This window comes from Patagioenas fasciata, chromosome 33, assembly GCF_037038585.1.
Source record: "Patagioenas fasciata isolate bPatFas1 chromosome 33, bPatFas1.hap1, whole genome shotgun sequence".
Lineage (NCBI taxonomy): Eukaryota > Metazoa > Chordata > Aves > Columbiformes > Columbidae > Patagioenas > Patagioenas fasciata.
In genome coordinates this window covers 2060671-2084411 of record NC_092552.1, presented here as the reverse complement: position 1 = coordinate 2084411, position 23741 = coordinate 2060671, and the positions used below count along the sequence as shown (strand labels likewise).

General features: G+C 51.0%; 1 protein-coding gene across 1 annotated transcript in view; it reads right to left on the bottom strand.

Moving 5' to 3' along the window:
* LOC136115820 (dynein axonemal heavy chain 9-like) overlaps positions 1 to 23741 on the bottom strand; it is a 33807-nt gene that overhangs the window by 8946 nt on the left and 1120 nt on the right. Inside the window, exons 3-15 of the mRNA XM_071800788.1 lie at positions 19853 to 20049; positions 19041 to 19199; positions 17432 to 17562; positions 15588 to 15799; positions 15161 to 15394; positions 12485 to 12652; positions 10488 to 10604; positions 9614 to 9764; positions 8520 to 8634; positions 6624 to 6692; positions 5550 to 5676; positions 3406 to 3661; positions 1324 to 1565 (exon numbers count right to left, since the gene is read on the bottom strand). Of these exons, the coding sequence (XP_071656889.1) occupies positions 1324 to 1565; positions 3406 to 3661; positions 5550 to 5676; positions 6624 to 6692; positions 8520 to 8634; positions 9614 to 9764; positions 10488 to 10604; positions 12485 to 12652; positions 15161 to 15394; positions 15588 to 15799; positions 17432 to 17562; positions 19041 to 19199; positions 19853 to 20049 (2178 nt within the window). The remainder of the gene's footprint in view (positions 1 to 1323; positions 1566 to 3405; positions 3662 to 5549; positions 5677 to 6623; positions 6693 to 8519; positions 8635 to 9613; positions 9765 to 10487; positions 10605 to 12484; positions 12653 to 15160; positions 15395 to 15587; positions 15800 to 17431; positions 17563 to 19040; positions 19200 to 19852; positions 20050 to 23741) is intronic.

Below are 23741 nucleotides of genomic sequence, written 5' to 3'. Positions count from 1 at the left end.
TGCCCATTTGAAAGCACCACCCCCTCTTCACCGTCCCATGCCCTTGTATTTGACAATGCCCCCTTGTCACTGGTGTTCTACTGAACCTTTACTCCAGAGGCCTCATCCTGGTGCAAAAGGGCAATGCAAGCCAGCATCTCACTGTCCTGCCTGTGCTTGTGGGTGCACGTACCCAAACTCTCTGTGCTCTTCTCTCAGCAGCCTCAAGACTCACCTGCTCAAAAGAAGACCTGAACACCCAAGGGAAACACAGCAGACCAGCTCTTGGCCCCTTTGCTGCTGTTCCTCCAGGTTTGACCAGCACAGCAGGACAGAGGCATGGGGACATCCTATTTTGGGCCACGGTGCCTTTCCCTCCCCAGGACCTTCATGCTGCTTTGCAGTTGGTCCTGCCCTGTGAGCCACCAGAGCAGCGGTGCCAGCCCTTCTGCCTTGGCCACAGCCCCATGTTCTCTCCGGTCAATTTAGGAAGTGTTCCCATCTTTTGGGTGTAGCTGGAGGTGGTTGAGCCTGTCACAGCTGCAGCAGCAGGACAACGTGGGCATAGTAAAATCCTCGCCGTGGGTTCAGAGGGTACAGAAGTGGGTCAGAAGCCCAAGGCTGAGTGCAGACAGTGAAGTAAGGTGAGCAACAAGGGCTCAGTGTCCCAGAGAGGGTCAGCCCAGTCTCTCCAGAGTCCAAGGCCAGATGGTGACCCTCAGGAGTGGGCTGGACCTAAAATCCATCTGCCTTCCAGCCAAGGTGCTGTCCCTGACACGCTAAAACCTCTGGGCAGGTGAGGCGCAGAGATTTGGGCTTTCTCCTGCTCTGCAAAGAGGACTCTCAGCTCTGGCAAAGCCACTGGAAAAAACCCAGGGTTCAGACAGCAGCTTTTTTCTTGTTACTCAGCTTCTCCCTGGACTGACAGCGTCACCTCCTGCTCCCACAGAGGAACAACAAGCCTAAAGCAGAAAGGTCAGCCACAGCCAGCTGCCTCTCCATTTTAAGGTGAATATTTCGGAGGAGTTTTTCCTCTGAGCAGGATCCCAAAGCCTGATGCACGACTCCCCTCTAGTGGCTTCACAAGAACCAGGACTGGGAGCCAGACTGGGCTGCATCGGCTCCCACTCCTGCTCCAAACTCGGTGCCTGGTCAGCAGCCCCGCACACTCAGCTGTACCAGCTCACCCATCAAAGTATTCCTTAATCAACAACAGGTAAGTTTTTCAAATGAGTTAAGGGAGTTAATTTTAAGGTGAAGCAGCTCTGGACATTTTCACCAGAGCGGAGAGACACCCAGAGCCTATGAAGAGTCAACAAACCCCTGGAGAAGGTCCCCCCTCACCTTCACCAGCAGATGAATCCTCTGCCCTGACTCTCGGACAAGGCTGTAACGCCGTTCCAGGCGGTCCTGACAGTCCTCCAGGCTCAGCAGCGATTCTCTTTTACAATCTCTTCTCACAAATATGGGCGACGCCCACGATCCCACGATGGTCTGGATCTCCTCAACATTGTTTTTGGCTTTCTGTATCCTCTGCTCGAGGTCATGGACATCATCCATCACCATGGAGATGTGATCCCAGACACCTGGTAAAAAATGAGATGATTGACTACTTTTTTTCAGAGCTGCATGGCCAAGCTCTTGTGCACTCTCCATAAGACTTTTCCCCCACGGTTTCATGTATTTCTCACCCATCATTAACACAAGAGACTTACCACCTCAACCAAAAGAGTCACTTCTAGCTCCCTCCTACCCCAACAATCCATGGTACAGCTGCAGCCTCTGTTTTCTGCCAGGAGCACCAGCACCGTGGGGACGTCTGACACTTCCCCCTTTCCCGTACCCAGATTTAATCTGCTACCAGAGAGAGAACAAGGACAACAGGCTGAGTGTTCCTGCCACTGTCACTAGAGCAGGGACCCACAGCCCCACAAACACAGGCTGTGACAGCCCAAGGTACCAGCGAGGGCTGCATTTAGATTCAGGGAACTTCATCTGCAGGAAAGTCCCTTCATCTTTGGTGTGCAATGGAGAAAGAGTTTTTCAGCATGAGGAATTCTGCTTTGCAAGTTCCCAAGGGAGGACACTTGTTCCTGTTCATACCACAAGCCTGATGACAGAAATATATATTCCAACAGCGAGCAGTTTGCTTTCACCAAGAGGAAACAAATTGTCTTCCTCCATTCTGCTTTGCAGTTAAAACTGATCAAGCAAGAACACTGGTTAAATCATCCCAAAGTCACGGTGCACAAACCTCACCACTAACCACAGTATTTCCTCTGGCTGGAAAGGATAACGAGGTGGCCCTGGCCCCCACCGGGAGAAGTCTGTCCCAAGCCAGATGGCTGGGCCAAGGGGTCCCAGTCCCTGCACAACTCAGGGAGAAAGCAGTGCCTTGGGGACACAGGGACATGACCACACAGTGGGTCACTTGGGCTGGCACGGGCAGGGAGCAGACTCTTCAACCCCAGCCTTGCCAGCTCTCACAAACCCCAATCTTGCCGTTTCCTCAGCATCACTGCTTACAGGGCAGCCTCTCTTCCCCAAAAGCCCAGAGGGAAGCTGAAGGGATCAGGATCCTGTCCCCAGCCCAAGCAGATCAAGGTAAGATGGGAAGGAGCAGGCAGGCTGGGGGCTGCCCTTTGTCTCCCCAGTGCTGGCTCTGCTGGAGAGTCCCCTGCCCTGCTGTGAACTGTCACTGGGAACCAGGTGATGGAGGCTGGGGACATGGGAGGAATCTGATGAGACCCAAGTGAGCAGGTTAACCATGAGCAATGTGCCCTGTGGCCAAGAAGGTTGATGGTACCTGGGCTGCGTGAGTAGGAGTGTGGCCAGCAGGTCGAGGGAGGTGAATCCTCCCCCTCTGCTCTGCACTCGTGAGGCCCCATCTGAGTGGTGTGTCCAGTTCTGGGCACCCCAGTTTAAGAAGGACAAGGAATTACTGGGGAGAGCCCAGCGGTGGCTACCAAGATGCTGAGGGGTCTAGAGCATTTTTCTTCTGAGGAAAGGCTGAGAGAGCTGGGGCTGTTGAGCTGGAGAAGAGAAGCTGAGAGGGATCTGATCAATGGGATCAATATCTCAGGGTGGCTGTCAGAGGATGGACCAGACTCTGTTCAGTGGTGCCCAGCACCAGGGTGAGGGGCAACGGGTACAGACTGAAACACAGGAGGCTCCATCTGAACATGAGCAGAAACTTGTTTGCTGGGAGGTGCCAGAGCCTGGCCCAGGCTGCCCAGAGCGGGTGTGGAGTCTCCTTCTCTGAGACATTGAAACCCGCCTGGACCCACCTGTGTGATCTGCTCTGTGACCCTGCGTGAGCAGGGGGGTTGGACTGGGAGATCTCCAGAGGTCTCTTCAGCCCTAACCAGTCTGGGATTCTGTGAAATCCTGTACGGCCTCTTTTGCCCTAACACAGAGCTAGCTCACCCTCCATCTTCCAGTTGAGTGTTTCTTCTGCCTTCTTCAGCTTCAAGTTAATATCCCACAGCTGCTCCTGTATGAGAGGGTATTCGACCTCCAGGACTGTCTTCAGGACCTTGTTGTATCTGTTCACCATCAGCTCCAAGTTGGCCGCCAGCTGCCGGTATGACTCCTTGGAGGAATAGATTTCTGCTGCCGTGGGTGGGATGGCTCCCAGCCGGCTGCCAGACAGGTAGCTCAGCTCCCTCAGCACCGACACCAGCTGCAGAAACAAGGCAGAGAGCTGAATGTGAGACAATCCTCCCCATTCACCTGGTAGACACCCTCCCGTCAATTCTGGGGATCTTAGGGGGTTCCTGCTGTTTTATTCACAAAGCAGTACGCTCTGAGAAGGGCCTGGACACCTCCTAGTCCAGACCATCTCCCTCCCATTGATCTTTGCCTCTGATTTGCTTCCCAATCAAAGACATCTAGCTCTGTTAACTACCCAGCCAGCAAACCCTGTGCAGCCTCTAAAAGCCATGATGATCTCTGGTCTTCTCAGCTATCCTCATCAATACAGTCTTTCAGCAATACTGTGCCTGCAGGAGGAGGCACAACCAAAAGCATCTTTGAGTTGTGATGGAACGGGATTGAGTGGGTTATTAAACTATAAACCCAAGTAGAAGTGAGTCCCTGCAACAAACGGAGCAGCAAGGTCTTCCAACGCAATATATCACTTCTAAGACAAAAAAAAAAAATCTTTGCTCAGTTTAGTGGCTTGTGAGAGGGAAAATGCTCCTGAAACGGCACATTTTGGCTGGGTGACAGAAATTCAGTATATTGTATGGGCAATGGCAGGGGTGAGGAGTATCTACAATACTAAAGTGACTATGTCCACAATGACAAGAAGAGGAAAGAAAGACGGAGCGCGGAAGGGTGAAGGGAGCAGTTTGAGGAGGTGGATGGAAGAGGATGGGATGGGAGGAAGGGAAAAGCAGGGGATTGAGGGAGCAGGAGGCCAAGTGAGATAGAACCAAACTCCCCTCCCTTTTATGCACTGGAATGTCTGAGACATCCCCACCATGGTGTCAAGGATGTCTTACCCTCTTTCCCTCTCCTCCATGGAAGGTGAGCTCTGGAAGATTCTTTAATGTTGAAGGGTTGCAAATACATCCTCCCTTTAGGCAAAATGAGGTGCTCCTATCTGCTCTGAAGGGCATGAAGGGGCTGCTAAGCAGGCACCTGAGGACATGAGGCAGTCCTCAGTACGGAAAGCTGAGAGCAGCGCAGAAGCACTCAGAGACTGGAGCTGAGAACATGCTCAGCACGTCACAGGCTCCAAACCCTGGCACCAGGGTGAAGGGTGGAAAACATCCCCTGGGGCCATTTGCTTCCCACCTTAGCAAGGAGATTCCAAGGAGCTGGACAAATCCTTTGTCTGAGAGCCAAGCTGGAATGAGCTCTGGAACCTCAACACTTTTCTCTAACAGCAGCAAGTCCCAGGGAAAGGGGGAAGTGTTTGATGTTTTCCCAGGCCCCTGAGATTCAGCACCTCCGCAGCAAATGGCATTTCACATTTGAGAGGCCCCAGCTCTCATCAGGCCCCAGAACCTTTGAATCCACCTCTGCACTCTGCTGGCTTGGACCCTGCCTCTGCTTTGGGCAGGGGGATGGTCAGGCCTCCCTGTGCTGGAGAGGGCAGCCCTAGGGAACAGAGACCTACTGGAAGCCTCCTGCACCACAATTAAGGAAATCCAACAGCCACAACACTGAAGTAACAAAACAAACCTTTCCTGGGATTTTTATACCCTTTCAGGAAGCTCAGATTTCAGGTAAACATAACACGAACCCACGTCTGTAGGATGATGCTCCTACGCTCCCCACACCAGCGTCAAACCAACCTGCTCTGGAGATGTTGACACCAGTTAACATCTGGCTACTCACAGACTTTCTGGCTTTAATTACAATCTGCGCTGCTTAAACTGTAATCCTGATATTTTACCAGGAGACAGAGCCCACAAAGGGGATGGTTAATTCATGTCACCCATAACAGATGCTCCAGGGACCTCAGCAGAACAGATCTAGTAGCGATCCCACCAGACTTGCCATGCACGGTGGGGCACAGCTTGGAGACGTGCCCTCCAGCAGACAGGAAAGCTAGTTCTTACCTGGGGATCAAAATTAACTGTGATCAGTTTGGTTTCTGGATCTCGCCGGATAAGCGGTTGAGTAAGGTTGTACTGTGATTTTTCAGAGACTGTCTGGGACCAGTCTGCATAGAGCTTCTCCTGATACCTGCCGGAAAACAAACAAACAAATTAAAACATCCACCACGTAGCTGCCAAGCCCGCACACCAAGACATAGAACCAAATAAAAGCCAAGTCCACTTCTGAGGGCTGAAGAACATCAAGGAATATTTAAAACCCACCCACACCACCTCCATAAAGATCTTGGCTTCAAAGACAAACACCTGAAAACCAGTGACAGCATCAAGTCAGGAAAACAAAGATCCCCCAAGTACCATTCTTAGCAGAGGATTCAAATTTGGGGACAAACATTCAAAAGCTCAGAGCAATCAGTTCAGTTTTAGCATCAAACATTAAGATATTAAGTGAGGTGCAACGAATCCCACTCCCACTTGTGGAACACACACATTACAGCCACGGTAAGTACACTGTGAACGGGCACAAGTGGATTGAGACTTCTGGTCAGCTCAGGTTTTCTACCACAGCATCTCCTACATCCAAAAGAATCTCGTTCCAACATTTCTGCTGGGCTGCACAGCCCCTGTCCCTCCCATGCAAACTTCTCATTTCAAGATATCACAGAAAGACTGTGGTGTGTAGCAAAGGATTCCTCCTCCTCTCTCATCACAAAATTCCTTCTGGCTTAGAAAGAGACATTCTCAGGCCCTGGGCTTGCAAATGTGCTGAAAGGTGGTTTAGAGAAGGAGAAGGAAATGGCCTCAAGTTGCACCAGGGGAGGTTCAGACTGGATATTAGGAAACATTTCTTCCCCAAAGGGCTGTCGGGCATTGGAACAGGCTGCGAGGGCAGTGGTGGAGTCATCATCCCTGGAGGGGTGGACAGACGTGGAGACGAGGTTCTCAGGGACACGGGGCAGTGCCAGGGTTGTGTTAATGGATGGACATGAGGGTCTCTTCCAACCAAAACAATTCTATGATTCTATAAGGTTTGGCTTTTTTTCATATAGTTACAGTCATGCCTGAGCCACCACTTACCTGTCGAGCAGCTGGATCATTTCTTCATACTTCTCTATCACCCTTCTTCCTTCAGCAGAGTCCAAGCAGCTGGTGGCACAACAGACAAGCTCAGCGTTACATTCAGCCCTGTGAGGCTGCAGTCTCTATTTACCCCTTCCCAAAACCACCCACCACCTTGCAGGCAGAGCCTGGCTGGGGATCTTACATTCCAACCCCACCATACCGCCCAAAACCATTTCACTGCACAAAAGCTCTCCAAGCCCCAGTGCGCCCTTTTGCGGGTGTTTGCATGGCAACTGGCAAATGAGAACCACGTCCTGGGGGAAGAACAAGGGCCCAGAGCTGCTGGAGGAACACTGGTCTCCGTAACATACTCAATGCTCCGGTGTTTGCACAGAGCAGGGCAACCTCTGCTCACCAGCCACCACTTTCTGAGGTCAAAGAGGCACAGAAAGAAGCAGAGTGTGGCTCCCGGCAGATGAAGCTCTTGGCGGTGCCCAATTCATGCCCCTCAAACCGAAGAGCAAAGGTGTCCCAGAGTGCGGGAGGCAGAGCCCTGGCCACGCTGCCAGGGCTGTACAGCCCAGGGAACAGCAGGCCAGAGGAATTCTTATCATGCTGTCTTTTCCCCACTGTTTCATCTACAATATCCAAGTTTTCCTCAAGATGGTTGTTGATTTTGGAGGACATATTGACAAAACTTGAATTAACTTAACCAAAAGCTGGAAAAAAGGAGCGCCTGAGCAGTCACCGCTGGGCAAGTGCTGAGAAACCTGCTGGAAGTAAACAAGTCCTCTGAGCAAATCCAAGTAAATCCCAGCAAAACCACTTTTGTTTCTCCTTTTTAATCCTTTTTCCCTTTCAACAGCATCATGTCACCACCGTTGCAGAGCATGTTATTAACTACTCTAAACAGAGGACAGAAAAGCAGTGTGAAATGCAGATCTGGGTCCTTCATGGTGGACAAAAATTTGCCATTTAGGTTCAAATCAGACATGATAACTTGGGCTCTGTGCTGGGAACAGCCCAAGAGTTTGTTTCATTGCACCAATGTCTTTGCTGCTGCAGAATAACTGTGCACTTAAAGACACTTAATGGCAAGATACAGTGAGAGAAGGTTACAAACATGGTACAGTGACGGTCAAGTTATTTTGGTCAAGTACATTAAAAAAGTGGATCCATTTACACAGAATCCTGACCAGCACACGTGAAGCCATTCCTGTGAGCTACCAGGTGCAGTCCCTAGAACACCCTCAGTTGTCATAAGTCCAACACTGCCTTGCTTACAGAGCTCTTAAATGTTGTCTCATGTGGTGCCAGCTGTGAGTATGAGGCCATACTTCCCTGACACCATCCGTTATAACAAGCATTTGGGTGATAAATATACCAGCACTGGTTTCTTTCCTTGATCTTGGGAGATGGCTCCTTTGTTTAACGCTGAGAAAGTTTTCTTCTGCCCAACAAAATGCTCGTCTGCTCCCCAACATGCAAACCCAGCTCCATCGACCCATCTCAGCTGAGTCCAGCCCAGCACTTCTCTGCTATTCACAGTTTGGATGATGCCAGAACCAGGACTTGCAGCTGAGGAGGTCCTGGAGAACATGCTGAGTGGGATTGCAGCAGGAAAGGTTCTGATACCTCTTTCAATTGCAACCCGGGAACTATGTCTGAAAGCTGAACAGCCCACTGTGCCTCTTAATCGCTTCAAAACAAATCCAGTTAATGAGTTTCTTAAAAAAAATAATGATCACAAGGAAGCTGAAAAGCACCAGTGCAACCACTTCACACCTCTTTGACTAAGAATTATTTCAGCTATAACCATGGGATAATGTTCACCACAGAAAGAAAATCAGATTGATTACAGAGAAGATAGCAAGGTGGTCATAAAGCAACTTAGCTGGAACAGACACGCACAGATGTGGGATGTGCCTGAAGTGATCAAACGGCACCTGGATTCGCGCTCGCAGCTCCTGCGCCCAGCGCAGCGCTCCAGCCACCGGCGGCATGTTCTTGTGCACAGGGGGGGATCCTGGGGAGGGCACATTGGAACAGCGTTTGACTGAACACTGCACTTGTAACCCCAAAGATGCAACAACAGAACCTCATTTGCAGAAAACTGCTCTGATTTCCCAGCTTCCTTCCTTAAATCCAACATCTGCCACACTGATGTAGGTCTGTGACCAAGGCGAGTGCCTCTGGATCTTGAATAAGGAGCTGAGATCGAACGAGAAGCCCAGACTATGTCCAAACCTGAGCTGATGTGAGGTGTCCCTTGCCTGGGACACATTCCCCGCCCCTCACAAACACTGACATAGGGATTTCTGACCAGGAGTTACTTCTGTCCGTCTTATCTAACAGCCACAGAACAATAACCACAAATTCACAGCAAATGATTCTCTCCATGATTCTCTCCAGTCCAGGACTTGTCTCGTTCCAGTATGATCTTTCTGAGGCAAGTAAATAGGTTATTGTTCAAAATGACACACTTGAATCCTCATAATCTGATAGAAATCCACCCATTCCCCCCTGTGCCAACAGTCACGGGGAATAATAAACTTGGAAAAGGCTGATTAAACCCTTGGTTACAAAGTCCCACTCGCATACTTTGCATTTTAAGCATTGTAAGGGAAACAAAATAAATTCATTCTGAGGAGCACATGAGTGGGTTTGCAGGTCCCATGGGGTGTTGGAGGCAGCACACAAATGTGGAGAGAAACCTCCTGTCACAGCCTCGCTGGGAGAAAAGCTCAGCATGTGTCTCCATTCCCAGTCACATATCATGCATACACATTTGAAAAAGGGTATTTTTACTCCTAACCAATTATTTGCTTTAATACTAAGAACAGAGCTTTCCCAGGCATTTCCATTGCCACTAGGAGCTACAGAGGCTGAAAACATCTGCAATTTGTAAAGTTTTGGGTTCCTTAGAAAAATAAATCATTTCCCCCCCAAATTAATCTCAATCAAACTCCCTGTAAAACCCATTTTACTCAGCACGTTCTACCTACCGAGCTTCAGCTCTGCCTGGATGTGCCGGGAGTAGATCAGCCTGGCGTGGTCCAGGGCCCTGCTGAACACGCTGATGAGGACGGAGTATTTGCCAGCAGCATCTGCAGCGACTACCGGTCGCTCCAAAAGGCTCCCGAACATGTCCAGCAGCTGTTGGGGTGAACACGCAGGAAAAGAAGAGGGGAAAAATTTACAACCCCGACTCCTGCAGAGAGATCAGCTGGGACCTTCCTCCCCAGCCCAGAGGCTTCAATACTGTCCGCACCGATGGGCACTTTGGAAAAAGGAAATTTGCTCCCTTTGTTACGGGGCCTCTCAGACTTTCTCTGGGGTTGGACCACATTCCAACTGTTGTTCTTCAAATGCTTCAAGATTTTCTATTTTCTTCAAAAAACTTACAAAGATAAACACTGTCACTTGCTAAAGTCTTTTCTACAAATGCTTATATTGATTTTTTAAAAAAATACCATTTATTATTTCTGCAAGATAGATTAATTGATAAATAAACCAGCTTTGTTTCTAGAAAACCTGTTTCCAAAACTGAAACAGATCCATGTATTAATAATATTAACAAATTGATACTAACAATATCAATTCTCACCAGGAAATCCTAGAAAAAGCATGATTTCCCCCAACTTGCAGAGAGAGACACAAATATATCTCCTGGCATCCAAAAGCTTTGTGAGGGACCCACCAGCCTGAGCATCCCAAACCAAGAGCAGCCCAAAAGCTACAAGTCCCACTGTCCCACCAGCAAACACCAGCCCCATGTGCCTGTGGCTCCAGCACTGCCTGGTCTCCTCAGCGTGATTCTCACCGAGCCGGGTGCCCTGATTTCCCTTTTAGGGAAGAGCAAGGGAGCGATAAACAAACCTTGAAGGCGTGGTCCAAGTTGGAGGCGTCATCAAAAGCCTGGATGAAAATGGTGCCCAGCCGACGGTCCATGTCTTCTACTTTCTGCTGGAAACCAAAGGCATCCTGCTCAAAGTCCTGCACAAAGGCAAAACACAAGCTGTGAGGCTGCAAGATGGCACTAGGAAGGTACCTGTAACTCCTCGATCCAGAGATGCCCTCTCTTATTCACCGTGAACTAAGCCACTCCTCTGGCCAATCTTCAGCCATCGCAACGTGGCAAAGTCCTCACGAAGCTTGAGAACATTTCTGTGCTGTCCCATGGCTGAGATGTTGGCCCTTTCTCTGGGAGGGACCCTTTGGTCCTGAGGGCTTTCCACAGCCCACATGGCACTATCTTCAGCCTACAGGCAAGATGGACTATTTCCACACCCTCTCCCCCACCACTTGGCCTGAAGACCACACCATCATCCAGAAAACCCACGGATGCACCTGCTGAGTCCCAAATCCAACCTACTTTCAAGTCAAAACAAGCCTGTGGTTCCATGGTGAGCTGGTTGTGAGTGAGGCAGTTTCAAAACACTCGCACAGGTTGCCCAGAGAGGCTGTGGAGTCTCCACACTTGGACATAGGTAATCTTGGAGATATTTCACCTGACCAGTCACAGTCCTGCTCTGGCTGAGCCTGCTTTGAGCAGGGAAGGTGGACTGGGTGATCTCCAGAGGTCCTTTTCAAACTCAACAGTACTGGGTTTCTGTAATTTCCATCATCTTCTTGCACTGCTTTTCTTGCTTCAATTGTAATAAATCCTTTGAACTTCAAGAGTAACATCTATATTTGTTTTCCTACACGTAAAAGAGTCCAAATCAAAGACTGAACTTGACAGTCCGTGACAGTCCTTCTGTTCTAGCTTGGACAAAACCACTAAAAATGAGGTCATGTGTCTCTTTTCCAAAGGACAAAGTGCAAGGAAATAGCTTTTACTATTGCTACTGCTGAGCTCCAGCAGATCCAGATGCCATGTTTTAGCTAAAAAAAACGGCTCCAGCAGTGGCAGAGGGTGCAAAACTAGAGCACTGAAAGAACAAACATGACTCAGAGTCACACAAATGGCCATGGGGTCACCAAACCCAAGCCACCTCCTGCAGAGCCACTGTCACCTCTCCTCTGTGCCTGCCCTGCTGAAGGAGGGGTGCTATGGAGCAAGCAGCTTTCCAGCAAGAAACACTGGGGACGTGCCACCCCCTGCAGAGATGTACTGGGAGCTGCAGGAAGCAAAGCACGAGCCACCCATCCCCACACCAGGCAGGTCCCAGAGGGCTGGGAATATTCCTTTAATTAAAGCACTACTGATAATAAAATAGAGCATCCTTGAATTCTGAGAGCCCCAGATGCCATGTGTTCATCTAGGCAGGAGCGAACACATCCCAGAGATGATCTGAGTTGGCCCTCATCAGGCAAACTACCTTGTTTTTCCAAAACTAAGACAGAGTCTTATATTAATTTTTGCTGCAAAAGATGCTTACTTTTTTACATGTATAGCTGCCTGGACCCTATTTAAATTGACTTTTTTATGAACTGTAACTAGGGCTAATTTTTTGAATAGGGTTCATATTTCAAGCATCCTGAAAAATCATGCTATAGCTTGTTTTTGGGGTAGGTCTTATTTTTGGGGAAACATGGTAAATACCAAGAGCAGGAAAGCAAAGAGGTGTGGGTGTTGGTATAGCTCTTATACCTCAGCAAGCACCATGTACAGCAAAAGCTTGTGCATAACTCATGGAAATCCCAGTTTCCCAGCTGCACTGATCTAAGGTGCTGATCTAGCAAGATATGTTAGATATAGACGTGCAAGAAGTCCCAAATCTCTGCAGGAAAGGCCAGCGGCTCCCTGTTCCCTCCAGTACCAGATCAGATCATAATGAAAGGAGGAAAGAGCTGGGAAGAAGATAGCAGGAAACTGCTGCTTTGGAAACATGCACATGTTCCTGATGTTCCCGCAAACTGGTCCCACCTACCGTGTTGGTCAGGTCAAGACAGTCATAGGTTCGCTCTGAAAACACCTTGTATGCCTCCTGGAATTCCTCATACATGTCCAGGACCTGCTGGCCCAGGGTCTTCCCTTTAATCCCACTGAATTCAATTTTCTCCAGCTTCATCAAGTCCAAGGAAGTTGCCAGGAGATCCTTCAAAGTCAACGGAGGGAGACACAGGTCATGATGTTGACAAAAGAAGATGACAACAGTTGTCACGACAGAGTTGCACTTGCTGAGGGACCTTCCCAAGCACAGCGCTGGTGCTCAGGCTGGGTGGCAGGGATGGGAAGGGGGGAGCCTGATCTGCCTGTCCTGAGCATCAGTGGCTGCTCATAACACGTCCCTGCCCAGTGAGACCTGCTGCAGCCACTAGAAATACCATGACAACTGTAAAATCGCTTTTAAGTGTATTTAAAGGACAGATCCAAAGCAGGATATGAGACTCTTATATGTCATCCAGCATAGCTAAGAATCCCAATTTTATAGGTATTAACCAAGGACAGATTTCTAATATTTACAGGTACCCAAACTGTCCAAAGCTCCTGCGCAGTCAAACCTCCACGTGTCCAAGTGGCTGTTGCAGCACCTGCCCCGCTGGCCCTCTCTGCTGAGGTGGCACACGGGTCCTTCCCTTCCCTTCCCATCCTCTGCAGCCTGGCAGTGTCACCTCTTGGGAAAATGTCCCGCTCCCCCAGTGGTGGTGGCAGCACTGGGCAGCTCTGCTGCCATCCCACCTCATCTGTCTCCCTAGGTAGGGCCAAGTAAGGGCTGGTTGAACATCCATTGTCTCAGAGGACCAGGAGAAATGTGCACAGGAATGTACTGGTGGCCACTCTCTGCTTGCACTTGTCCTGGGGCCACCCGAGCAGGGCAGCAGGTTTTACCACAGACACGTAATATGAAACAGTGCAACGAACCAAAGGAAAGGGATCCTTCCCTCTTCACGTGCTCATGGGCTACCCATGCACCAGTGTAACTGCAGCTTTTATGAAAATTCGAAAACAAATGCACATATGCATTCATATTCACTTCGACACACCAGCACATCCGCTTGAACAAATACCTAGTAAGGCAAAAAAATAATGTGGAAATACCAGTTGTCCCTTGCTTTGTCTTGCAAGGTTGCTTGAAATGAAGTGATGAGGGGAAATTGAGACGGAGAGAGATGCAGCAGTTTTCCTCATTAACAGGCTGGTGTGCACTATGCTTTTAATTATTGTTTTACAGCTCACTCCGCAGGCTCTCCCTCTGACTCCAGATACTGCAGCTTCTACTGTCCCTGGAGTGTGGGACAGCCACGGAAGGAGGAAACAGACACTGGTCAAAACGCACAGTGCCCCAGCTCAAAACCTCCCCACTGGCTTTTGTCTGCAGCCCATATCCACAGTGTGCCCATGGCATCCATGGAATCCCAGCAGTCAGTGCCCCAGAGCCTTTACAGGGTCCCAGTAAACCTGTCACCAACACTGTCCTCATGATAACCTGCAGTTATTCCTGTGTCTATTTATATTCCTCTCTACACTGACCAGCATAATTTGGTTTATTTCACATCAAACCCTACTGGAAACCATCATTATGAATACTTTTAAAATAGGCACCAGTCATGACAGTTTTCAACATAGTTAATTAAGGAACACATAAAAGTATATGGCACATTTAAAGCAGTAAAACTGCAAACACCAGCAACCTGTACACTGGCCATCCAACCCTACACACTGAGAACGCAGCAACAATCAACAAAGAAATTCATTTGGGATGTGTGTGGAGAGCAGATGAATGTGTGTGGTTAGCCACGTGAGAGATAACAGGTACATGCAAGGTCTGTACAAGAGGTACATACAGTATCTGTGTAAGAGGTATATACAGTGTCTGTATAACAGGTACATATGGTGTCTGTATGTCTGTGGTCTCCAGACACAGCCATGTGGTAAGGAGAGCATAGGGAGCTCCCACATTCACACTCGGACCTGCTCTCTGCAGAACATCTCCTGTGGCTCAAGGAGCCCTTGGCCACACTGGGAGCTCAGGGATGACACCCCAATGTCCCTGCCTCAGGTGACAGATCTGGCAAACAGGGACACCCCTGAGCCACAGCACCCCAGTTTGATGGACTATGAGGATGCGAAGGGACAACCTGGTGAGGAACGTGTCCCTGCTCCTCCCCAGGCCCACGTGGCACAGCCAAGGGGATCCTGCCATCTGGCCTCTCCAAGACAGGCAGGACCCAGCTCTAGGGTGTCATAGAATCATAGAACCATTTCAGTTGGAAGAGACCCTTAAGATCATTGAGTCCAACCATAACCTAAATCTGTCTCTGATGGCACCAGGAGACCTGGGAGATTACATTGCTTTATTTACAGCTGTGCAAACCACACCTCCAGTAATCCTCCTTTTCTTGCCCCAACAGGAGCAAGGAGTCCAACGGGACTCCTGAGAGCAAAAAACACACCTATCAACCTGACCAGCTTACATATGCACTGAGCAGGACATAGTAAAACACAGTCTTAGACTCGCTGTAACAGGAGACCTAACAGCAAAAGAGTGGCCCCATTCCCTGGTATCAGGTGAAGCTATAGAAAGGAAAGATGCCAGCAAGTGATCTCCTGGCTACAGAGTTCTCCTGACGGTTTGCAATGTTTTTCAAGACCAGAGTCTCACCTCCACCATCTCCAGTCTCTTCAGGAAGGTGTCCAGCCTCGCAAACACCATCGTGGAGCTGAAGTCCCACTCCCTCACTTCTTGGCCTGGTTCATAATACATGTGCAGTTTTTCCCTTCTCTCCTCAAATGCCTCTTTGAACATGTTCAGGATACCGAGCACCATTCGCACCTTGCCCAGGCTCTCCTCCATGTCCCCTTTCAGAAGGTCTTCTGGAGACAGGTACACCAGGGCCTGGAAGAGCAAAATCACACCTGAGAGGTCACTTCTGCCATCATGGAAAACAAGGACTTCTTGTGTTGAACACATTTGAACCTGTTTATTAAGTTAAATGTTGCCTAAAGAATCACTTTTCCAGGGAAGGACAATAGGAAGAAGGGGAGAGGGGACACAGGGGACTGCAAACACAGGCATCACAGCCACAGACCTGCTCAATGAGAAGGTTGCAGATCTCCTGGAGCAGCACCACTATCCGCACGGGCATGTTGTAGTGCTTGGAGGTGACCCAGATCAAACACACCACGTGGAGCAGGGGGAGCAGGAAAGGCTTCACCTCGCTGAACTCAACCCTCTCTACGTCTCCCAAGCGGCGCTTGAGGGGTGTCAGGTGCAGGTGAACGTCCTGAGCTTCAGTCAAAGCTGTGTTGAGAGACGTGAGAAGCGGTAAGAACCACCCAGCTGCGGTGTGCTGGGTTCCCAGCTAGGTGCTGGCCTCACCACATGGAAAAGTGCCTGGGAAAAGAAACTGTCCTGACAAGCACTGAGCACCCTCAGCCACCTGTGTGCTGCAGGTCACTCACTCGTGAACATCACTCACCTGCGGCAGTAACCAGAACAGAAATAAGCTGATGTGATGGCAGGGGACAGGGAGCTGGGACAGGGCTTCGTGGAGAGCCTGAGTCCACAACTGCTAAAAAGTCACACGGAATTTGCCCAACAGCACCAAAAATACAGTGCTGCCATGGCTGTGAGCCATGGCCTTGCTGTACAGCATGACAGGCTGTACAGCCTTGGCCTGAGCCCTTTTTAGCTCAGTTTTGGCTCAAGCAACTCCTTGTCCAGTGGGCAGATGACGACGGCCCCACTAGTCCTGACTGTAATAGAAAACCTGTCAACAGTAAAGCAACTGATGTCTGACTCGTCGAAAGCTTTAGCTTAGCTCTGTACAGCTCTGTGGTTTTACCCTGAAGAATTACCCCAGAGCGCAAGCATTAATAAAACCAGATCGTTGTGCAATTAAACCTGTGGACCAACAAGAAGTGACAGAAGTGCTTGAATGCATGCAAAAATAACCCCTAAGGCCCAAGACCAAGGAAGAAGAGACTCCCACTATCAGCATCACCCTCCCAGCAAATCCACCAACAGCAGCCACACCAGTACAATGCCAGGGAAAGGGGCAGAGACTTAAAAGCAGGTGCACACAAATCTGAACTGCGCTGTAATGGAAATTAACAATTATAGTCCAAATTATCCAATTAGGGTTAGTATCGCTGTAGCCGGATTAAAACCAAATATTTGTTGTATTTTGATTAAACCCTGAAAGTATTAATTAGTTTAACAATGAACCCTTGGCTCCTTATATAAGGGGTGTTTCTCCAGCCCATTTAAACTGCACAATGCAGAGTGTGACACAGATCCTTAAGAGATTCAATGTTTGCACGTGAAGTGGTGAAGAACAGTGTTTTCTGCCAGCACGTGCACAGCTAACACAGTCTAGATGGTTTCATTGTGCCAGAGAGCAGCTGGGTTGGACATGGATGTCCAGCTGTGTTGGCCTGCAGGGACAGACCAGCAGGACTACACTGTTTTTCACTACAGACAGGGATTTGCAATATTTCCTTGGGCTGCGCTCAACTCCCCTAAGCAAAGCAAAGCAAGGAAATTCGGGCTGCAGTGGCCAAAGCCTGAGAAGCAGCGCTCTAACAAAGCAGTCTTAGGTACAAGATCTGTCCTCTTAGTCTGAACTCCCATTCCTGCATAATAACACCAGAGGAGCTGGTGGAAGTTGAGGTGAGTCCTGTTAGAGTAATGCAAACACTTTATTACAGCAGAATAAATTCCCAAACCCATTCACCCTGAACTTTGGCAAGAGTCTGGCTCAACAGACCAGCGATGGAGCTTGTCCCAGCCTGGAAACAAAAGCCTAGACTCAAGCACAAGCAGCCCAGTCTCAATTCACAAACTAGAAAGATTTGGCTTGAAATCAGTCACACCAGGCCATGAAGAAAGGCCAGAAGCCAGCACTGTGGTAAAGTTGCCCCAGCATCTCACCTGCCTCAACATCCATTAGCATGGTTTTGAAGGCTGGGATGTAGCTGCTCTCAACTCTCTCCAGCAGCTCCATCATGTTCCTGACCTTCCTCGTTGTCAGCTGGTTGTAAATGCATTCCAGGTCATCACACCTACAGCAACCGAGACACAGAATCACAGAATCAGTTGGTTGGAAGAGACCCTCAAGATCGAGTCCAACCATAACCTAACCCCTGGCACTGCCCCGTGTCCCTGAGAATGTCATCTCTGTGACTGTTCAACCCCTCCAGGGATGGTGACTCCACCACTGCCCTGGGCAGCCTGTTCCAATGCTTCACAACCCCTTCTGGGAAGAAATGTTTCCTAATATCCAACCTCAGCCTCCCCTGGCGCAACTTGAGGCCGTTTCCTCTCATCCTGGCGCTTGTTCCTGGGGAGCAGAGCCCGACCCCCCCTGGCTCCAAGCTCCTTTCAGGCAGTGCAGAGATCAGAAGGTCTCCCCTCAGCTCCTGTTCTCCAGCTGAACCCCCAGGTCCCTCAGCCACTCCCATCACACTTGTGCTCCAGCCCCTCACCAGCTCTATTCCCTTCTCTCAACTCACTCCACTACCTCAAGGTCTTTCTTGGCCTGAGGGGCCCAAAACTGATTTGAGGTTTGGCTTCCCCAGCGCTGAGTACAGTGGGACAGTCATTGCCCTGGGCCTGCTGGCCACACTGCTCTTGATGCACACCAGGATGCTGGTGGCCATGTTACCCACCTACACTGGGCCATCAGCTGTCCCCCAACATCATCTGTTTCCCCTGGGCCTGATTCAGGGCTTCCTCCAGCTACACATGGACTGTGGAAATGGGAGAAAGCTGCATGAGGCACAGACAAACCCTACAGGACAGAAAGTGCTGAGTTCAGCATGACAGCAGCTCTGCTACTGACAGAACATCGCTGAAAAAAAGCCATCGTGTTTCTGCAGGCATTAGCAACAGCTCTCCAGCCAGCAGGGCTTTGCCCCGAGTCAGCCTGAACCAGTACAGCACAAAGGTTTTCAAAGGGCAGGAGGAAATACCACTCCCAGGCTCCTGAGCATCTAAAGCCCCTCTGGCCCTGACAGATGAACAGCAGCCAGCTGAGATGCACCATTTCCAGACAGCCCCCAGCAGGTGTCCATCAGCAATTACTCCTGTGGATGGCTCCTAGTGAACAGTGACGAAAGAGTGCCCAGAGCGGGTGTGGAGTCTCCTTCTCTGAGACATTCGAACCCGCCTGGACCCACCTGTGTGATCTGCTCTGTGACCCTGCGTGAGCAGGGCTTGGACTGGGGGATCTGCAGAGGTCCCTTCAGCCCAACCAGCCTGGGATCCTGTAAAGGGCATTTCTGAAAAAAGTCCCTTGAGGTGTAGCCCCTGTGGTGGGGCTAAGTTAAAACACAGCCAGCTGCCCAGTGACCTCCCAGGCACTTTGCAGATCATGATGATTTTCTGTGCGGGAGCAATTTTCCTTAGTTGAAGCCTACATGAACCCCAAGTGGCCTGTTCTTCTCAACTCATGGAATTAGCAGCTCCACCACCAGCACTCTCCCTCTACACAAAACCAGCACCACAGGGCACCGTGCACTGGCCAGGCTGCTCTGGGTACCTGTTCTTCCAGAACTCCAGCTCCACCTTCGGGTTCGGATTGCTGCCTTGCAGGAGAGGCTCTGAAGACTCTTTCTTCAGTGCCTCCTGGATCTGGTGGCTCCAGTCTATGATGGCCGACTCCATGGCATACACCAGAGATTTATCTATCCGTTCCATGCTGTAGTAAACAGAGTACGTGATTAACTTTGTTGATGTGCATTGCTCAGTTGGATCTACTTCCAATGGCCGTGTGGGCAGCTGGATTTTACAGGGTTTCACATTTCAAAACCACAAAACAATCAAACCCCATAAGATTTTGTCACTGGTTTAATATAGGAATTACACTCTGGAGAAAATGGCTGAATGTCTGCAGCAGTGTGGGCAACAACACTGTTCATAAAGTGAATGGTGGAAATGAAGAGCCAGTCGCCACCTCTCTGCACAGCCAGTCATTGTCACATCAGATCCATTCAGGTTCAGGATCTGACCTGGAGACTCACACATCCAGCAAGATTCTCTCTCCCCATACCATTCTCCCTCAAAATATTCTACATCCCTGCAGTCATTAACTCACTTAATTCAGCAAGAAACACCACCAAGTGGGCTGGGAAGCTGAGGACAGGTCACCCCACTGCCTTGGAAGCAGTAACTTCTCACAAAATCCCACCCGCACCACGTCCTGTCTGAGGAGTGATTCATTCCACTGCACCCACACATCTCCTGGGGTTCCACAGGGGCACGCACGCAGCCCAGACACGATGACAACTTGATGTACAAACGCATCTGCTTCTCTGGACCTTCCAGAACCTGTTATTTTGGGGTGGTACTCACGATTTCTCATTTTCCAGATCAATGTCCTCAATTCCCTCTGAGCCAGCTGGGAGAGGCAGCAAGGTCTTGCCGTCTACTTGGCCAACAACTGTGAAAATGGTACTTTTGAGGTTGTGGACATGACGCACGATGTCTTGTGACACCACTTGTGGCCAGCCCTGATGGTTCTTCTTGTTCGTTAGGATGGGCACGATCACCTACAGCGGGAGTCACGGAAGACCAACGGAGAAAAAAGTGCAGCAGGAGACGGACAGGCCACCAGGCTCTGAGGTCTGTGCTTGGCCAAGCCTGGAGACCCATATCCATTGCTGTCTCAAGCAGTTCCCATGTGAAATAGAGGCAGCTGATGATGAATGGGCATCTCTACAGGCCCACTTTATACAGCAGAACACCCTTTTCCCCAAATCCAAGCAGCTAAGGAGGGTGGAAGCCAGTAGGCAAAGTGAGCAGCCCCATCCCCAGGCTCTCCCAGCCTTTCAAGCCCGCAACTGGAGATGGCCCCATGGGCTGCTGTCCCTTGCCCTCACAACTGTCCCCGGTGCTTGGTCCCCATGTCCCTGCCCATGGGCACAGCCGTCAGGCTGCCCTTTGAGCCTGCCAGGGCTGGGCTGAGCTCAGTGTGCTGCAAGGGAAGGTCTGCTGGTACCCCCTGGGATACACTGGTGGTGAGGGTCCCCCAGGTCCCAGCTGCAGCCCACCAAACAGGAGCTTTGCCTTTATCAGCACTTTTACTGACCCGGCAGCATGGGGTTGTGGGGCTGGTCGGGGTTTGCCCAGATTTGAGCTGCTTTTGGCTTGTTTGAGCTGTGACAGCAACACCGTGTCTGTCACCTATCCTGGCTGGCTCTGCACTGGGACCAGCCTGTGGCAACAGCCTAACAAAGCCAGGTTGTCCCTAGTGACAAACAACAGCCTTTTGTGTTACTGGACTCAGGGTGGGGGTAGGGGAGGGGGGGGAGGTGACTAAAGGCATAAAAATAGCTGCAAATGGACATAAAATTGAAACGGAATAAAGCAGCTCAGCACCTCCATGGTGCTGTCCCAGGATGCTGAAGACTCTTTGGAACTGTGGCTGGCTCTGTAGACCCGAAGAAGACCCGACCAGCCACCTTCGTGCCCAGGGAGCCGTGGGAAGGGGGAGCACAACCCCAGGGAACACACGGGCAGGTGCTGACGAGTTCACCTTCAGCAGTTTTAGCTGCATTATTAGCAAGATGTGTCTCTATTACTTAAAGCATGTGGACTGCTAATGCCAGTGATGTTGTAACCAGGCAAATGATAGCCGTTCATTTTCTTTCTGACTGTTAAAATGATAACTGGACTCAGGACGAAGCCCCAGCCCACAGAGCAGGTGTGTTCCCTTCGGCACCGCAGGAGTGAAGCAACAAGTGGACAAGGTCACCAGCTGTGACCCCTCACTGAATAAAGACAAAGTGTGGGCAGAGGAACACACGACCCCAACCCCAGGAAATTCAAGACCTTTTTCACCTTCACGCAGACCCACCCCATCTGCCTGACCCAGCACCACCGCTGCTTTTGCCTTCAAGTGAAGCTTGAGAGGAAAATAGGATGAAAACCAGGCACAATCTGCTCCCTGCAGAAATACTGCATGTCTGCACAGGGGAGAGCAAAGCCTGCAAACACGCAGCTGGGACGCACAATCCCGGCTCCCAAAGGCATTCAGAAAACAGGATTTAACAGGATCTGCCAAAGTGTTCCTACCCCACCATCTACCCATAGCAGACGGTGCTTGCAATGCTATTGGCCAGCCGTGATGCAAAACCACTGTTTGTGCAGACTTCGCAAGACCACGGGGCTCATCAAAACAAAAGCTCCCCGTATAAATAACGTGTTTTCTCACAAAACCAGGATAACCAGTCTGGCAGCCTGCTCTTGGGAATCCAATCTATCAGTCACCATCTTAATATACCAAACATCATGATCAGAGCTTCTCAAATCCAGCAGCTCCTCTGCTTTCCCATTACAGCCTCATTCCTGAGACTTCTCCCGGTGAGGAGCCATCAGGAATAAACCGAAACAACATTGTCTAGTTCAGGCTAATAACACAGCAAAGCAAAAGCACTCGAACCTCTTGACGATCTCTTTAAGAAAACATCAGCCCACCTGAGATAACCCGACACTGAGCTACAGGAGGCTCCTGAACATCACAAAACACTTTTTCACTATGAGAGTAATCGAGCACTGGCCCAGGTTGCTCAAAAGAGGTTGTGAAGTCTCCATCCTTAGAGATAATGAAGAGCTACCTGGACATGGCCCTGGGCAACTGGCTCTGGATGGCCCTGCTTGAGCAGGGGTTTGGAGTAGGTGACCTGCAGATGTCCCCTCCAGCACCTGTGGGTACATCAGTCCCACAAGGACCCCACTGATAGACAGAGCTGATGTGGATCAGCATTCAGGTGGTTTATATGAGTTCTAAAGCCGTCCATGGTACTGCAAAGGGCAGAGTTAAGGGTACAAGTGCATCAGCAGAGAAGGGAGGGAGGCCAAGGAGCCTGTCTGTAGGAGGGGACACCTTCCCCGCTGCCATGTGTGAGGGGCACCCGGTACTCATGGGTGCCAGGGCTCCCTCTGCACCTCCGGGGCTGCCCAGGCCTCACAGGATCCCAGCCTGGTTAGGTTGAAGGGATCTCTGCAGATCCCCCAGTCCAAGCCCTGCTCACGCAGGGTCACAGAGCAGATCACACAGGTGGGTCCAGGCGGGTTTCAATGTCTCAGAGAAGGAGACTCCACACCCGCCCTGGGCAGCCTGGGCCAGGCTCTGCCATCTCCCAGCAAACAAATTTCTCCTCATGTTGAGCCTGCCCCCGTGGCCCCTCATCCTCACCTCCTCCACGAGGGCGGCAAAGTGCCGCAGGGCATCGGCGGGCAGGTCCCCGCAGAGCAGCTCCCCGGGGCCGGCGCCGGGGGCCCGCAGGAAGAACAGCCCCTTGCGGGGGGCGGCGGGGGGCGGCGGGGGCGGCCCCAGCTCCAGCTCCCCGGCCGGGCCCCGCCAGAGCAGCAGCGCCGGCCCCGCCGGCCCCGCCAGGAAGCTCCGCAGCAGCGGCCCCGCCGCCTCCCCGCCTGCCCAGCGCTCCCAGCGCTCCGCCGGCACCCCCAGCCCCCGCGCCGCGCACCGGCACAGCCGCTCGGCGCCGGGCACCGGCTCCACCGCCTGCTCCATCCGGCCGGCACCGGCGGGTGTTTGCGGGGAAGAGCCGCGTTGCCCGGGGGAAGGGACACTGCGAGGAGCCGGGGGCGGGCCGGGGCGGGACCCAGCTCGCCTGGGAGACGCAGCTGCCCCGGGCAACCACGGGTATCAACACAAGCTGGGGATGGAGGGCCTGAGAGCAGCCCTGCGAAGGACTCGGGGGTGCTGGGGGATGCTCCCTCTGGGGGGGGTCTGGATACCACTGGATCCACCTGGGCACCCCCAAAGTGGCTTTTTAGCACTTATTTTTCTCCTGAAAAAGCAAACACAGTGGGGCTTTCTCCCATCCTGCCCCATGGAACCCCACTCAGACCACACCAGTGCTTGGTTGCCCATCACCATTTATTCCAGCTGCTGCCTGCTCAGCACCCAGGGCAGTGGGACCGGGCCCGAGACCCCCATCCTGCCCGGCTGTCAGGGAGTGATTCACTGCGGGGGGTGGAAACTGGGGATCCCGTACCCCTATATATACGCTAAACCAAATTATTCGGTTGCAAGCAGTGGTTGAAATAATAAGCAACCAGACGGCTGAGGCACCGAATCTCATAGCGAGACAATTGTCTCAGACCAGAGCTGCAGTGTACCAAAATCAGGGAGCGTGAGATTGGCTTTTAGCTGAAGAGAGGGGGGCGTCTGTGGGAAACTGAATACTTCGGAGTGTTGTTTGGAAAGAGATAACGA